Source organism: Neopsephotus bourkii, unplaced genomic scaffold (genome assembly GCF_033783945.1).
Source record: "Neopsephotus bourkii isolate Nb327-2 ecotype Australia unplaced genomic scaffold, CSIRO-AGI_Nbou_v1 NB_1306, whole genome shotgun sequence".
Lineage (NCBI taxonomy): Eukaryota > Metazoa > Chordata > Aves > Psittaciformes > Psittacidae > Neopsephotus > Neopsephotus bourkii.
The window spans coordinates 65500-82077 of record NW_026901788.1 but is presented as its reverse complement, the minus strand read 5'-3'; the positions used below and the strand labels follow the sequence as shown (position 1 = coordinate 82077).

Below are 16578 nucleotides of genomic sequence, written 5' to 3'. Positions count from 1 at the left end.
GGCTGTGAAATCCCTCCAAGAACCACAGCAGCTCCCGCTGCCGGCCACTGACACTCAGCACCATCCTGCCCCATCAGGCACCCATCCTGAAGGAAGCCTGTCAATAAAAAACCCTGCGGGTCCTCTCTTTTTCTCATTTCCCAGGTATTTTTGTTGTCCCCAGTTTTTCTAAGGCTTGTCCCAGCTGGAATCAACATCCTTGCCAGCAGCCGGGGCACTGCCATGACCCAGGAGCTCCAGGGCTGTTGTTCCCCTTTCAACTCTGATTAAAAATGAATAAATAAAATCAATCCTTTTCCATGTCTGGATTCAGACAAGGCAACGCCTCTCTTGGAGGAATGCAAGGGAACAAAAACAAATCAAGTGTAAAATAAAACAGCAACCCAGGGTTTCTGCAGCTTCTCAGCAAGGCAGGGCACTGGGAGGGGGTTCCTCTCCCAAGTGGCAGAGGGTCCTGGGATTCTTTCATCCGTGTCCTTTGTTTAAAGCCAAATTAAAGAGGAAAATGAAGCGAGTGGGGCTTTCGCCACCTTGTGGTGCCTATTATTCCAGAGCCCCAGGCCAGCCAGGCTGGGCCGGTACCACCACCACCACCAGCTCCATTTCCCATTACAAGCTAATTGTCCTTTTACTCATTAACTCTGATCGGACTTGCTCATTTTCCTTGGTATTTTTCTGCCCCTCAATCTTTCTCAAGAAGTGTTTCTCAACACAGGACACTGGGTGCTGCCCGTGTTTACAGCATCAGAGCAGCAGTTAATGCTGCCCAGACTCAACCCTTTAGTTTAGGGGCAGCTTCCAAACATCTGGTCTGGTCTCACACATCAACTTCTTCTCCAGCAGAGCCGGCCTGCTCAGGGCTCCCAGGTCCTGTCAGCTCCAGGAAGAAAATGCAATTCTGGGCTTAGTTTTGTAAAGTCACCCAGGGCAAGAATGGCCCAGCCTGCTAAAGCCCAAACAGGGGATGGGTTTATGATGATTTCTCTTAAAGTAACCACATAGGAGCTGCTGAAGCCGGGTTTTCAGCCCAGTGGTCCCAGCCCTCTTCCCAAAGCAAACATTACAGCACTGAGAAACAGAAATGAAAATTACTGCATGGATTTGCCACGGGCCTAAGCTTGCAGAAAGTAAAAATGAGCTGGGCTTCCAAACTTCCTCATTTCCCAGGATCACAGGTTTATTAACAAGTTTCTCAGCAAGGATTTTTTTTACTCTACATCCAACATAAGCCGCAACCTGAAGTGACATGCATATAGCCCTGTTCTGTTTTCCCACCCTCAAAAGGCCTGGGGACAGCAACCCCAGTAAGAAGCACAGGCTTGAACAGGCACCCCCAGCAGCGGCAGACTTGCCATGGCTGCTTTCAAACAAGAGCACAGCAGAGCCCAGCTGCAAACACAGCTTACGTGGAGACCTGTTCTGTGCTGATCGCAGGATCGGTTTGCTGAGAAGGGACCTTAAAGCTCATCCAGCTCCAACCCCTGCCACGGGCAGGGAGCCCTTCCACTGGAGCAGCTTGTTCCAAGCCCCTGTGTCCAACCTGGCCTTGAGCACTGCCAGGGATGGGGCAGCCACAGCTTCTCTGGGCACCCTGTGCCAGCGCCTCAGCACCCTCACAGGGAAGAGCTTCTGCCTAAGAGCTCAGCTCAGTCTCCCCTCGGGCAGGTTCAAGCCATTCCCCTTGTCCTGTCCCTACATCCCTTGTCCCAAGCCCCTCTCCAGGTTTCCTGCAGCCCCTTTAGGCACTGGAGCTGCTCTAAGGTCTCCCCTTCAGGAGCCTTCTCTTCTCCAGGCTGCCCCAGCCCAGCTCTCTCAGCCTGGCTCCAGAGCAGAGCTGCTCCAGCCCTCGCAGCAGCTCCGTGGCCTCCTCCATCCTCGCTCCAACATTTCCATTTCCTAATGGAGCTTCCCCTGTATGTGGCCTAGTAGAATGTGTCTTTACCCGTGGCAGGGGGTTGGAACTGGATGTACTGGTATTGGCTGGAAGAGAGTTACTTCCTATTTCACATTATTTTGCACATGCTCATTAGCACCTTTCCTCTTCACAAAGATCTTCACCAGTTTAAGATTTCCTTACGAACAAGTCTGATCCTAGCCCCTGAGACACATCTTGGAACCCCTCCCAACATTTTTTGGCATCACAGGTCAATAATTCAGGAAAGACTGACTCCAGGGATCAGTAGGCAAGCAGTGAGAATGCTGAAAACCTGGAGTTGCTTTGCAAGGTTTACAGGGATTAGTAATTTGCAGTGTGGGTGCTGGTGATTAGGCAAGTCGTCTTGTACCTGAATGATTGAAGGGCATAAGGACCCTCTGTAGAGGCACATTTGTGTGCTCCAATGGAGCAGGGGCATGACATGCACATGAAAAAATATTTGTTCTTCTAATTCTACCCTTTGCATTTTAGCCTCTTGCCTTGGTCTTCATGGGTCAGCTTGATTTTTTTGTGACACAGGCTTGGGGCTCACCTGTGGGCCGGGGCTTTTGCTGGCGGACGCCAAGGCAGCGTTGGATGAGGCCACAGAAGGATGGAGCAAGCTGGGCAGCCACTGCAGCGCCAGCTCTGGAAAATCGCTGTGTGAGCCCCAGCCAGCAATTCCCACTCACCAGCCAGGTGTGAGCTGAGTTTCCCATGCTCAGCCAGTCTCAGCCTAGCGCCTGGGGCAGCCATGGTTCCTTCCCAGGGCTGGATCCAGCCCGCTGCAGTGATGCTGGTCCTGGGGCAGCGATGGAGGTCTCTATCCTCCTGGCATTGATACTAATCAATATGGCTTCCCCCATGGCTTCACAGCACCCGGAGCAATGCCCCAACTACCCATCCTCTCAGCGGCCATCCCCATCCCAGCTCAGTCACCTGCAGGGTGCCAGGGGCTGCATTAAGCCCCTACCCACTTCCCGCTGTGCAAATGACTGCAGGCAGAGAGGTGCTGTGAAGCAAACACCCAGACCTTTTAATGAATGGAACAAGAAACAGGGATGGGGAGAGGGCTGGGGCAGGTCCTTGACCATCAGTGGTGTCTTCTTTGCTGGGGGGACCTTGACCTTGAACAGTGACGACCATGTGACCTTCTCCTGGAATAGTCACGACTCTTCCTCCTGCTTCTTCTTGGATACTGTGGTGATGGCAAGTTGGAATGTGAATGGGAACAACTGCGTGAGCCAGAGTAGCAGCCAGTGCAGGAAGGACCTGATCTTGGCTTGGAGTAGGTATGCGAACTCCTAAAGTAAAATGAAGTACGACAGTGAGGCTGGGATCTTAAAAAACCCACAACACACACACACAAATGGAAGTTAATTCAAAACAGTCATTCTTGCTAATTTTTTTCCTCCCAAACTTGGTTTTGGGCTTTCTTCTCTTTTAGCTGCTAACTTAATGCTACTGCAAATTGAAGAGCTAAACATAGCCTCCAGCAGTATTACTCAAGCCATTATGTAGGTTTCAATTATAGGTTTAAACTAACAATAAAGTGTATGACTTTAAACTAACACAGTAAAATAGAGCAAACTGTTCTTACTGACACGCAGGGAATAAGGAATGTCCAGCTGATGGGGGAAGGAACATCAAGGGAATGGTAACAACTAAGGAGGCAGTAAGTAAGACCAAGGATGCAGACCTTCAGGATAACAGAGACCGGAACGCAAAGAAAGCAAAGCCGTACCTCTGCTAACTCAGCACTAGGACCTTGCGAGCATGCGCAAGCAAAAATGTCACTCAGTAAACACAGTAAGGCAGACTGTGGGCGACCATCAGAGACCCCCACTCCGCAAGAAAGCGCATGTGTAATTGAGATGCAGATATTATAATTAGCTCCTGGGAATCTCGTGAGTATGGAAATGCTCTCCTGGAAAGACTGTAAATATGCATGAGTATGCTGAATACAGAGCTGCTGACAGCAAGGAACGGGCACGCTCACCTTTGCGGAACTGTTTGCGTGTGCGCCCAGCGCTGCAATAAAGAAAGCTGCTTTCTGAAACTCCACATTGAGCCTTAGAGAGTGTTTTTTGTTAATAACAAACTGCTCAAGAGCTGATGTTCTGCGTGTAGTATTGATAAGAGGTGTGTTAGATGGAGGTAGGAAAAAGAGGATGTGGAATTATTACTGAGCCATTCAAAAATCAGTTACCAGTTGTATTCCCCGCAGCTCTCTGTGCACACTTATTTGATTATGGATCAGCTGTTGTCTAAGTCATACGTTACAGCCTAGGTTACCAGTAGTTACATATTGAATTTCTATAGCATACTTACAGTTCACAGCTTGTTCTGGCACCTGGTGAGTGGATGGTACTGTCTGCCCTCGGATGACCTTTTGGAGAGGGGAGAAGCAAAAGAAAAAAGACCCATTCAGCTTATCTGAAGGTAATTTTTTTACACAAGTTCTAAAGCTATCATTACTTACCAGCTGTGGGTACCGATTGCCCTTGGGAGCCCAGAAGACTTGGTAGCGCTAGCTGTCTTCGTACAGGAACTTGAGAGCCCTTGTGAATAAAGGCAAACAGCTGCAAAATAAGCTCTACTGAAATCCTGGAGTCACCGCATATGTGGAAATAAAGCTTACCTTCTCTTCCAACAAGCTGCGGATTGACAGAGAGGAAGATGGAGGCAGTTCAGCGGCAGTCACCAAAGCAGCAGGAGGGATAACAGTCGTGAGTGGTGCTGCAGGTGGTGGCGGCGGCTGCTGCTGCTGCTGAATCTGCTTACGGAGCCTTTTTGTGTAGCCAGCTCCATTTCTGAAGTTGTTCACAGCCTAGAGGCAGAGGAACATTTTATAAAGGTAATCTGAAACTTCAGCAGATACACCAACAAAACCTCCACGGAGTAAAATGACTCGTGTACTCCTGGAAATGCTATCAATCCTAACAGCATTCGACCACAGCTATATAAACACACCGCATTCAACACTGATGTCAATGAGGGTTAACTCAGGGTATCTGTATTTAAAATACTTCAGTGTTAACACCAAATTTGAAAGTGAGGTGGTTGTGTTAAACGGAAGCGTGACCTGAATTTGTCAGATTGTCTCTAAAGAGCTGTCAGAGATAATGTGTTTGAAAAGTAAATTTAGCCTTATTCAATTTAGCCTTGCTTAAGGCTAAATTAATGTTACAGTAATATTGTCTTCTCTCTCAGCTCCTTACAAGCTCTTTGTACAACTGATGTAAAACTCATCACACTACCTGGCGTAGGCTCTGGTTGGCAACTAAAGCATCAGGAGAAACATCTGTCTGATGACACGCTGGGCATGTAAATTCCTCAGACTCCAGCAATGCTGTTCTAATACCTGTGCATAATTAGTGTAATCACAATACAATAGTTTTTAGCCAAACTAAGGAAAGTTGTTGGGTTCTAACCAAAACACGTGTATGATTCATTGGTGAATGTGGTCTTGAGGGTACAGCATGAAGCTACAAATATTCAAGAGTGTAAAAAATTACTAGCATGCAGCAAATAGTTCCACAGTTTTGACATTTCACTGTTGTAGTATTTGAAGATGGAGTGTGGGCTGTGTCTTCATGATTCAACTCATCCTTTCTCCACTGTCCACTACAGCAAGAAGTCATGGACCCCAAAGTTAATGAACAAAGCACATCTCAAAAACAAGCATTGGTAGCTCTGAGTTCTGAAGGTTTGAACCAGCTCTCCCGTGGAGAAGAATGTGGATTAAATGCCTTACTATCCGTTTGCTGTAGACCACAGTCAGTCACCAGAGATGGCTGTATAATTTTGTGTGAGAGAAAGGGCTGTGGACAAACATTTGATACCTAATACTGTAACCACCTGCACAGTTAGGCACTCCTCTGCATGTAAAGAGGATGTAACTGGATCTGTAGAAAGAGAACCAGGTTTTCTGCCTTTTCTTTTTTGGTGTTTTCGTTTTTTTTTACTTTATACGAGACGAGTCCTTTCCTAGTCAAGGTATACTTAGGTTTTAATTAGAACAGGTAACAAAGTAATCTTGTTATCTGCTATGTTTGCTTTCAGAAGATGAGATGTGATGTTTTGAATTAACAATATGGGAATAACACTTACATTCGTCACAATAACTGCTTCTACAGCAGGGAAGAATAGCTGCATCAGTCATTATATCTTTACAAATGAGACATAACAGCTCATCCGGAATAGGACCATCAGAAGAGGAGGAGGATGGCTCCTCTGGTAAAAATGGAGGCCTTTCCCTCTTTCCTCTAGCATAAGCTTCCCTGGAGGGCGTGTGGGGAAGAAAAAAGAACAAATTTAAAGATGGGTAAAGGAATACTTTTCCGAGTTTTGCATTTTATCAAAGGAAGATACTGGACAGAATTCTTCTCACTCCACGTTAGCCTTCTGAAGTGTAGGCACTGAGCTGAAACTACTTTTCTACAGCCATAACTCTGTAAAATAAAAACTCGGAGGGGGAGGAAATCTCAACCCAACAGCTATTGGTTACAGTTTTGTAAGAAGCGTTTGAAACATAAACCAGAAGCAAAATGAGCTCTCAAAGAGAACGAGTCCCCTGCCAACACTACCAAAATGTTTTGCAGAAATACAGATCCCTGGTGCACCACAACCTGAACCAGCTTCCAGGGGCATGACAAGTATGAATGACCACTCTCTTTTTTAGAGGGTAAGTGTCACAGGTCTTAAGGTTAAAATGCAAGGACTGCGCTTCCTCTCCCTTAATTACAGATGCAGTCCAACTTGGTGGCATGGCCACTCAGATGTTTATGCCTGCTTTCTCTCATTCGCTTTTTGGTCAGTCCAATTAATTCCATACTTACGCATTAATAACCGGTATTGCATATTTGCCGGTGTTTGTCAGCATCGCACCCTTCGTGTTGGGATCTTTCGCCTCTATCATGAAACTACTTGGAATTCCTGTGCTCCTTTTCAGTCTGGGAACAGACTGGACATTTTTGTCCTGTTAGGAAAAGAAATGCAGACATACCTCATCTTAAGACCTACACTTAAAATGACAGTTCAGTGATGACTGTAAGAAGCAAAACCCTTTAAATCCTCTCCTTTTACCCAGCGTGAAGGTTGTTCAACTGAAATACTTCTTTTCCTAAATGAACATGGCCAGGATGTTCCTAAGACAGCTATTGCTCCTAAGTCAGCTTCTCAGGGAACTGGTGGAATCACTGTCCCTGAAGTGTTCAAAAGAACACATAGATGAGGCCCTTAGTGACATGGTTCGTGATGGATTTGTCAGTCCTGAAGTATCAGTTGGACTTGATGCATCTCTTCCAACCTAGTTGGTTCTCTGAGCCTGTGAAAGGCTTCAGCAGAGTTTTGATCTGAGTCGACATTCTTTGGCTTAACAACAGGTTTCTTAAGGGTGAAACATCCCTTGCCTCATGATGCACTGGGAGAAGAGATACAAACCTGCTCCCCCGCTCCTCCCCCCCAGAAGCACAATTCAGAGGGAAAGCTTAAGTCAGGGCTCTGGGTCAGCCACTGGAGAAACATCTATTCACCAGCTATAGATGAAGCTTGAATTCATACCTCATGAGTATACATTCAGGGACTAATGTTAAAGGGCATGAATACTCAACCAGGGACTTGTGTCAGTAAAACACACAAATATTCAGTAGATGGGGTCAACAGAAGCATCTTGATTTCGTGCAAAATCCTGAAAACGTGAACTGTCATTAAAAAGAGCTAAACCAGAAACATTTCCAGTAATATTGAAATACATAAAAATATGCATGTAAACTCACAGGTGAAAAGATCTATGGACTTAGTTCAGGCCTGTGGCTTAGAAAAAAGAAAAAAATACATTTATAATCCCGGCTTTCCCTTGAACTTTGAAGGGCTTTTCAGCATTGCCATGTAACCTCTGTATTTCCCCTCAAGAGTTCTCAATACGATTATTCCTGTATTTGGTACTTGACTGCCATGGTCAGAAATTAAACAAGGTCAGAAAGTAACACCGGAAGTCCCCAAAACCTTACCCCGTTTCTTGGGCAGCCCTTTCTATAGTGGCCAGGTCCTGTAAAGGGCACCACAATGCTAGCTGATGTTGCCTGAAAACAGATGCTTCTATAAAACACAGTTGTCCTGAGCGTGCGCTGGGGAGACTTTGTGCTTCTACAGGATGCTTATGTGCCCGCTAGCCTACTTGAAAAGAGCATTCTTGGGCACTCAAAACCTTAGGCTTGACATAGACTTGTGTAACCGATCCACTTTTCTTCCAGGTGGACTGAAGTGATCAGTAAAAGAAATGACCTAGCAGTAGTTTTCAACGGGTTTTGAAGCTCCAGCCCATTTGAAGGAGAAGATAGCTACTGTGCATTTAACTGAGAAAGATTTCTGCAAGTTATAGTATTTACATTCTGCAGCACTAAAAAGAACACACAGTGTTAGTGGCAGGGCTGTAGTTTTTGCTTGCTGAAACTCAGCATCAGACACAAAAGCACTGAAAGGAATCTTTCTGATCCCTCAGCAAGACACAAGGTTCTTTTCAGTAGAAATGTGACCACCGTGTCCTGTGGGCAATCCAAACTGCATTTACCCCCTACTAACTTCTTCCTACTAAGGAATTTAACTACAGAGAGCACAACCTGCAGGCTTTTCCAGGGGACTGTGTCCTTTTAATGGACGTATTGTAATACCACCCACGTGCAGAACTAGATCTTGAAGCCAGCTGATTTTTCTGGTGCTTTTATTACACACTAGTCCATACACAAGAAAGGTCTAAGGGAGTGCCTGTAAATGATTCGGACCTCCAACCACCCATCTTTCAGATCAACCACGTACATCTTCACTTCTACACGCATTCGTTCACAAGAGCAATCAACCAGTTTCTGCATTTTATTAAGTGGCTTGTTCACATACACAGTTTTTTCTTACCAGTTATACGATCCAGATGGACATCTATGAAATCATTTCCATTAACGTTTACAGGAAACTTTGCAGACGTTTGACTGATTTGTTCAAACCCAAACAGTTTACAAAACATATCCAAACCCCACAAAACATTACTAGCAATAGACCAAAATTCAATTATGGCATTTACTGCACTGTAATAATAAAATAGAAACTAGTTCACAGCACACTGCCCCTGTGCTAAGCCAGCCTGAATAACGTGTTTCGAGCAAGTAACAGTTTTGAGCTGCCTTATGTGTTGTTTGTGCGTTTCTCAAAAGATTCAATGTGCACACCACAGTTTTCCACATTTGAGAGTAAAACTTCCCATGGGTTTACAGAACCAAGACACGCAGGGACAGCCGAAGGCCCCAGATTTCATTTCTTCAGCGAGAGAGGGAAGATGCTGCCGGTGGGAAGACCTCTCGTTCTTAGAAATGAACTCCTGCCTCTCTTCTTAGGAGAAAGAACTAACTCCCATCTTTTCCATTTAATTGGCTAGCGCTACGCTTTTTCACAAAGGGCAGTCATTAGTGTCCTGCCAAAGTTACACAGTGTTGAGCCAAAAGAGCAAGCAATTCCATCCCAAAACAGGCCATTGCAACATTTTCAGCTGGTCACATCTGCTAACACACCGCAGATACACACTGGTACATTCCTCTGAACAATCAAGTACACAATTTACAGAGTTGGCACAGTCTGCACGCAAACAAATTTGATTGCGTTCTCCACTGTCCAGAGGCTGGAATTCAGGGGACTGTGCCGTGTTCAAAGAATGTTTCTATGCCTCTAATGACCAGAAATTCAAAACCAGCCATGCCTTTGTCCAAGGTCCAGAAACACTTCTACTTCAGCTGTTGCAAACTGCCCTGAAATGTCCATACCACACAGCCAATTAAATCCTTTTGTAAAAATGCTGTTAGATTCCAACACAAACTTAATGAAACATAGGAAAAACAGTAAACAGCTTTTGAGGTACTGCTGCTTTATGTCCTGAAGATGAGTTACGCTCCAACGTTATGTTGAGGCTGAGAAGGTACTCCCCTTCTGTCTTCCCAAACTGGCAAGTACTCTTTACAGCACAGTATCAAATTAGACATACCTGTTAAACTAAATACTTTATTAAAAATTAAAGTTTTGTTCACATTACAACACTTATCCATCTATAGACTGCAAGTGAGGCTTAAAAATATGAAGGAAACACTTATTTTTAAGTATTTTACAACAATACAAATATACACACCTTTAAAAGCTGGGCCAGAGAAAGAGATGCAGAAGGCTCATCATTCACCTGTTCAGCAAAAAAAATAAACGCATATTCAAGTTCTATAATCAAAACATAGCAAGAGTTAACCTCTACTGCAGTCTGAAAATCTGCACTCTATCCTCTGCGTGTCACTGAAAGAGGCATTGCCAGCCTACTGTAATTTGTATTTGTTCAGAATAAAGTCCAAACCTGTGACAGCTGAAAAGTGCCTATGTGGCTAATGAGACGAAACTAAACTAACCAACTCACTGGAGATAGACTTACTGCTCCAGAGTACCTCAGAGAGGGGCCTTTGTGAAAAATGCTGAAGTTTATTTGAGAAGGAAGCATCACTACAGGAAACTTACTTGCAGTGTAGTCTGTAAATTGGTCAGCTAATGTCTCATCATTTAAACATGCATTTATACAGTTATGCTTTGACAAATAACTGCAAAGATGCCAAACTCACCATACCCCACCAAACCCAAACACCAATCTGAACCACCAGCCATAAAAGTAACCTGCCAATTTGTCTAGGAAAAAAAGAAACTGCTCAAATTACTGGGAAAAACAAAAAAAAAAAAGGTGTTTACTATGACAGAATAGCCTATAAAAATGGAGAAAAAATATTTCTTGTATTTTAATAGACCACAGGACACACTCTCCAAATCAGTTTGGGAAGTGTGAGAATTTTTGTTCTTCTTTCTATCAGACCAAACCCAATCTTTCCTGACGATGAAAGCATGGATTCAAAGCACAGTCATGGCATTTCTTCCTCCATTGCAAACATACTCCTCCCTCCCAGCTGCCTACGCCTGTAGCTTGCCCCAGTGAAGTCCTCAGGCCGCTGGTTAGGAATGGGCCGCAGTGTTTGCAGAGAACTACTGCTGAAGTGCAGTTTGTACAAAAAGCACAGAAAAGGCTGTACAAACTCACAACATTATTAACTATAGGCAGACAGATCTCGAACGTGGCACCAAGTTCAATTGTGCACACCTGGAACCTGCGTGAACTAAAGATGATCAGGCACTGTCTGCACAACACAAAGTCACACAGGACATATCCTAGCATATGCAATAGGAAATACCATGCATTACTAGGCATAAATCCCAACATTCACATCAGAACTCTGCAAATTGATGGCGTGACTCAGTTTTCACTATGATGAATCAGTGCATTGGAATTACACTCTGGACTGTGTTTTACTGGAAGACAGATGAAGTTAATGTTTGGAAAATTAATACAAGGCTACATTGTTTAGAATTCAGTGCAGTGCGTAGAAAAACGGGTTAGATCGGGTCTTTACATACTGCTTCTGATGTTCTGCTCGCTGGCTCCGTTCGACTTCTAGGAGGAGACAGAAAGGTGATCAGAACTTAAAATAAAGCACTTGTACCCAACAGAAAGCACCAAAAATCAATTATAAATCCTGAACATCAAAACATTATGTTCCCATAGTCTAGGGAATATGGAAATTTATTTGTGTACACAAACTCTTATCTCTTGGTCATTCAGTGCAACTAAAAAACCTCCAAAATCCCATTTCTACTTTGTCACAAAGTCAGACTTACAGATACAGAACACAACAGTGCAAGAGAAAGTCCTCAGGTATTTTCTCTGCCACATCAGTATCAAATATATCAAGTCTCTAGTACAGCTTTGTGTTCTTAAATAATCAACCCTCACACTATGAACGTAGCTTCAGGCAATCTGTACATCCCTAGTATTACAAACAGCTGTCACATACAGTACTTTAGTTTCTATGGCGGAACAGTGATAGTCCCAACACTTCAAAGGGCAAGTTTACTTCAGTGAAAAAAAAAAATCAGTCATCTGACAAAGAAATAACAAAACTGTCAGCAGCTTAGTCTTTAGAAGAGTGTTTCTTTGTGGAAGCCCAAGCACTGTGTTCAGGTATCTACCATGCTTAGCTGTGAAAGTGCCAAAGTACTAGACATGTTACATACGCTTTATTGACTAAGAATAGGAGTAGGAATGTCACCTGAAAGAAGCTGCTCCAGGGGTTTTGTGTGACTGAGGAGCCCTGTGACCAAAAAAAAAGTCTTAATTGCACTGCACTGCAGAACTCTCTTCGCTATAAAAGCCATAAAAGCGAACACATATAACAAGGAATCTCTCCACGCAGACAAAACAGGATCTACAACTTGGTTCTCATAAAAATTAACCCCAAGAACAAACCCTATAGAAACATTTTAAAAGTTTCCATTGTTGGAGTTTGAACCCCGTATCCCAGCAGGCCTAAAAACATAAGTCTGCTTTGGGACCGATACATGAAAATCTACTCAGTGACAACAAAATCTAACGGAAGCTTTAACAAGAAAGATACAATCTGAAGGCCTCAAATGCATCACAACAGTTCACGCACTGAAACCAACAGCCAAGAATGCAATGCTGTGTGGACACTTACGGAACATCTGTTTTGCCGGTAGCTTTAACTCCTCCAGCAGGGGTTCTTTTGACAATTACCGATGAGTTTTTAGGAATCAGGGCATCTTCTGTGTATTCTGAAACCAACAGAAGTACAGAAAAAGACATTCAAAAGGACACGTATTAATACATAATTAACTACACAGTGCTCCAGAGAAGGCCTCTACAGATACAGAAGCCAAATTTCGTATGTAACATCGTGCTTTCATTGTCTGAACACACTAACAGTACCTATCAAGACATTTTCAGGTTTGATAACCAAACACCAGCAGCTAAACCTTTTTTTAAAAACAGTTTGAATGCCAGCAGCAAAAGGGTCTCAGAGGTCACTACGGGACAGCCTGCTAATACAGGGGGGGCTTTCCTGAACTAACTGAGGTTGCTTTTGCTTCTATTAGGCTACAAAACCAATAGATCTCTGGAGAAAAACAAACCACCACAAAGTCTCACCTGCATAAAGCAGGTTCTAAAGTCTGACTAGCTTGCTCAGAAACAAGCCAGGCATTAGTGAAAGCATGAAAACTCAGGTCCACTGCTTTCACCACTGTTAACTGAGTCACTTCTGCTGCTGGTGCTCCAGAGTGAAAGAATGCAGAAGAGAGCCTGCCACCTTTCTCTGTTTCTTGGAGCTTAATCCATCCAAAGCCACACTTCTCATCTGCTCAGTGCTTTACATTTGCTTGATCAAGTCTGACACTAAGACTAGATCCAGCCACACCTAGGCTCCATCAGGAGTTTAGAAAGCCAGGGGGTCCACTCTGAACATTGTGTCTCAGTGGGAGGGCTTCCTTTTTTCATCTTTGGTTTCCATGCAAATCATTTTAGCTGGATTCTACCTTGATTTTCTTTTTTGACATTCCATTAGACATGAACCATTGACCAAGCCTGAGACTAAGGCTAGATCTAGCTTCACCTAGTCTCCCCTCAGGGGTTTAGAAAGCTCGGGGCTCTCTTCTGGACATTGTGGCTCAGTGTGCACATTTGACAAACTGGTGTAGCCAGCAGGATGCTCAGTCAGATTTCATGACTCCACCCCACTTAATCCCTGGCACTGCTTACCCTCTTGGTGCTCCTGCCAGCTGGCAGGATGGGCCCCAGGCTCACTCGTGCTATGTGCGGATGAGCCATAAAAGGCAGAATGCAGCTTCTGCTGGCTGCGGCCATCATGGGGTGCTCTGCAACGTCGCCAGCCAGGACATCCCCAAAGCCCAGCGCATGCTGCGCACACGTACCTTCTTTGGTCTGGGCATTGCTGATCTGCAGGTCACAGTTGGCTGCCTTCAGCTTCTCCTTGCGCATGATCTTGCACTTAAGGTCGCAGAGGGAGATGTTGAGGCCACTGAAGGTGACCGTATCATAGTTCAGCTTGGAGAAGAACTTGTAGTGGATGCAAGACATGGTCGGGGCCAGGCAGCGCCTGCTCCACTACCGTGTCTAGCTCGGCAAATGTTCAGAGGCTGCAGCACTCTGCCACAGCCAGGCCCTGACACATCAGGCAGCCTCGGCTGACAGAGCCTCAGGCCTCCATCGTGGGGTAGTGAGGCTCTGGCTTTGCCACCTAAACAGCTCCAGGCTATGGCCCTCAGCACATGAGCTGTGCTGTGTGTTGGCACCTGCCCCAGTCCTACTCAAAGCCCAGGGGGGGAGAGTTCCCCAAAGCCCTAGCTGGCCTCAGTGTCCTCTCCCGCATGCAGCACTCCGAGGCCTGACCAACCTCTACGGCGACTCAAGCACCTCTGCCCCAGTTGCCACAACACAGCGCACCCAGGCGACCCAGCGCACTGTGACAAAAGGCTCGTGTCAAGGGCAGGTCCAAGCTCCCCCACCCAAGCAGGGGGACCCGCCCAGGTGTGACGGGAGCTGCTTCTGTCCCTGCTGTCACCCCAGCCTGACCTCACACAGCGACCACCCTGTCATCCCCACGCTGTCACTACAGTGACCCTCCCGTCAACATCCAGCCAGGGTGAAACATCCTGGGCTGGATGCAGCCCCTCTGTGGTGCTCAGCTCTCCGTGCCACGGAGCCAGCAAAGGCAGGGGACATAACGAGGTGCTTGAGTGCATCTTAAAGAATCACAGACATCAGTCAAAGCAGCCAATGACCATTTATGTTTATTGCCATCAACCAATGGACTTCCCCAGTGTCACACATCCAGAGTTGCTTGAACTCTGCAGGAAAGGACTAAAAAGTAGCAAATGAACCACCAGCACTGGGAGAGGCCCAGGATAGAATCAGTATCTCTTCTGATCCCCTCACTCTTAACTACTGATAGCTACAGGAAAAAGTGTTGCAGCCCTCTGGCAGAATGTAGCTCTAAATTCCCCCTCTCTGTAACAGCTCTTGTATCACAGTGAGGGGCTGCAAAACTAGAACAAGCTATATAGCAAACACGTCAAGGCAATTAGAAAAAGCCATTCCTGAAAGCGCAAACAGCATTATAGCCCTACAGGAAGAAACCAAATCCTTATCACAAATGGTAATACGGAATCAATCAGCTCTAGACCACCTTTTAGAAGTACAGAACAGAGAATGTGCATGACAGAGCATGTGCAGTATTGACTAATAGCCACTGGGGTTTTATGTGAATCAGTACCAGAACACCAAAACTGACAGGAACAAGATAAAGCCTCATTTAAAAATATTACATGAAGTAAGGCAGGGATTTCCACTAAACCCATTTGGGTGGCTAACTTCCTGCCTCCCAACAAAGATAGAGGACTGTGAACTAAAAGGAGCTGAATTGATGTCTCTCATTTTGCTTTGTAACGATGTATGTCCTCAGTGTTGTGTGACCTTATGGACACAACTTACGCCTTGAACAGTGAATAGGACAGTGTGACCCTAAAGGTCACAAGAAAAGGAGGGACTGTCGGGAAAATCTCTTTCCCTAACTATTATAGCAATTGGTCTTCAGACTATGAAGCTGGATGAACTTTCTTCAGGTAGATATAGTTGACACTGTAAGCTGTATAGCTGTGGTTCAGTCAGCACAACTGAAGAACCCCAGCTCACTGCAAGGGGGAGAAGAACAGCCCCAACTCTGAAGAAGAAAGGATACCTCTGCACTACCCAGAACAGAGCAGCAGCCCAGCCCCTCTGACATCTCAGTTTAACCCTTCCCTCACCTCGCAGCACAGAGAAGGTACGGCAGCAAGACCAGCTGCAGGGATGTCTTGGTCAAGAAAGCAGCAGATGGAGGACAACGCCACACAATTAGAGCTGCTTTGCAAAACAGGAGTATATGTGTGTGTTGAGCAGGCACTGGTCAAACCACTGAGCGCTTGAAAGGTGTAAGAACCATGTGTAAGAACCACAGCCTGTTTAGCCTAGAGATGAGGCGACTGAGAAGGGATTGTCATCAATGCATATAAATATCTGAAAGGCAGGTGCCAAGAGGATGGTGCCAGACTCCTTTCAGTGCTACCCGGCGACGGGATGAGGAGCAATGGCCATAAACTAAAGCACAACAAGTTTCATCTCAACACGAGGAAGAACTTCTTTCCAGTGAGGGTGTCAGAGCACTGGAACAGGGTGCCCAGGGGGGCTGTGGAGTCCCCCTCTCCGGAGACATTCCAAAACCAGCCAGACACATTCCTGTGGAACTTGCTCTGTGTGGCCCTGCCTTGGCAAGGGGTTGGACTGGAAGATCTCCAGAGCTCGCTTCCCACCCTAACAATTCTATGATTCTGTAAAACCACGCTCAGGATGCCCCACAGTTTGACTGGTACACCTCATGGCCATGAACAGAGAATTACTCTTGAAATTCTGTATTTTGTGTCCTAGCCTCTCTCCCTGGATAGCACATGCCAGTGGGAGAATTTTAGACGCTACTCCTCTCCCCGGTCTGAAAGGTGTCCTCCAAGGCACTGCCCCTGTGGAGGCCCAGAAGCCTTCTGTTCATGGGGGGACACTTTACCTCCATCATCGCACTGTCCTCCCAGGAAATGATCACTCTGCAAGGAGTCTCACTGAAAACGTAACTTGAATAGGGATGCTGTGTGATGCAGGTCAGGTTGGCTATGGGGAATGGCCAAGCCATTCT

At 45.6% G+C, this 16578-nt stretch overlaps 2 protein-coding genes across 4 annotated transcripts in view; both read right to left on the bottom strand.

Moving 5' to 3' along the window:
• Positions 1 to 2930: 2930 nt before the first annotated feature.
• On the bottom strand, positions 2931 to 6819 carry LOC133219079 (E3 ubiquitin-protein ligase RBBP6-like). The gene is made up of 7 exons (XM_061366126.1): positions 6757 to 6819; positions 6029 to 6198; positions 5176 to 5279; positions 4557 to 4745; positions 4398 to 4476; positions 4247 to 4304; positions 2931 to 3219 (listed from the first exon to the last, which is right to left on the bottom strand). The coding sequence occupies exons 1-7, from the start codon at positions 6798 to 6800 to the stop codon at positions 3009 to 3011; spliced, it is 855 nt and encodes a 284-aa protein (XP_061222110.1). The 5' UTR covers positions 6801 to 6819; the 3' UTR covers positions 2931 to 3008.
• Positions 6820 to 10926: 4107 nt separating this feature from the next.
• LOC133219081 (E3 ubiquitin-protein ligase RBBP6-like) overlaps positions 10927 to 16578 on the bottom strand; it is a 65605-nt gene continuing 59953 nt past the window's right edge. The window contains exons 1-3 of one of the 3 annotated variants that reach the window (XM_061366129.1): positions 13769 to 13979; positions 12517 to 12613; positions 10927 to 11435 (exon numbers count right to left, since the gene is read on the bottom strand). In XM_061366129.1, the coding sequence (XP_061222113.1) occupies positions 11378 to 11435; positions 12517 to 12613; positions 13769 to 13934 (321 nt within the window). In that variant the 5' untranslated portion in view covers positions 13935 to 13979 and the 3' untranslated portion in view covers positions 10927 to 11377. Of the gene's footprint in view, positions 11436 to 11526; positions 12133 to 12162; positions 12813 to 13768; positions 13980 to 16578 lie in introns of those variants that run through there. The other 2 variants (XR_009727348.1, XR_009727347.1) reach the window with 2 other exon arrangements.

Bases quoted from the DNA above. Each gene is read 5' to 3' on its own strand.
- LOC133219079 (XM_061366126.1), bottom strand. From the start codon at position 6,800: ATGCTGACAAACACCGGCAAATATGCAATACCGGTTATTAATGC. The intron at 4,746-5,175 runs GTAGTGTGATGA...CTCTGCCTCTAG, and splicing joins CCAACCAGAGCCTACGCCAG to GCTGTGAACAACTTCAGAAA. The intron at 4,477-4,556 runs GTAAGCTTTATT...TTTATTCACAAG, and splicing joins GCAGCTTGTTGGAAGAGAAG to GGCTCTCAAGTTCCTGTACG.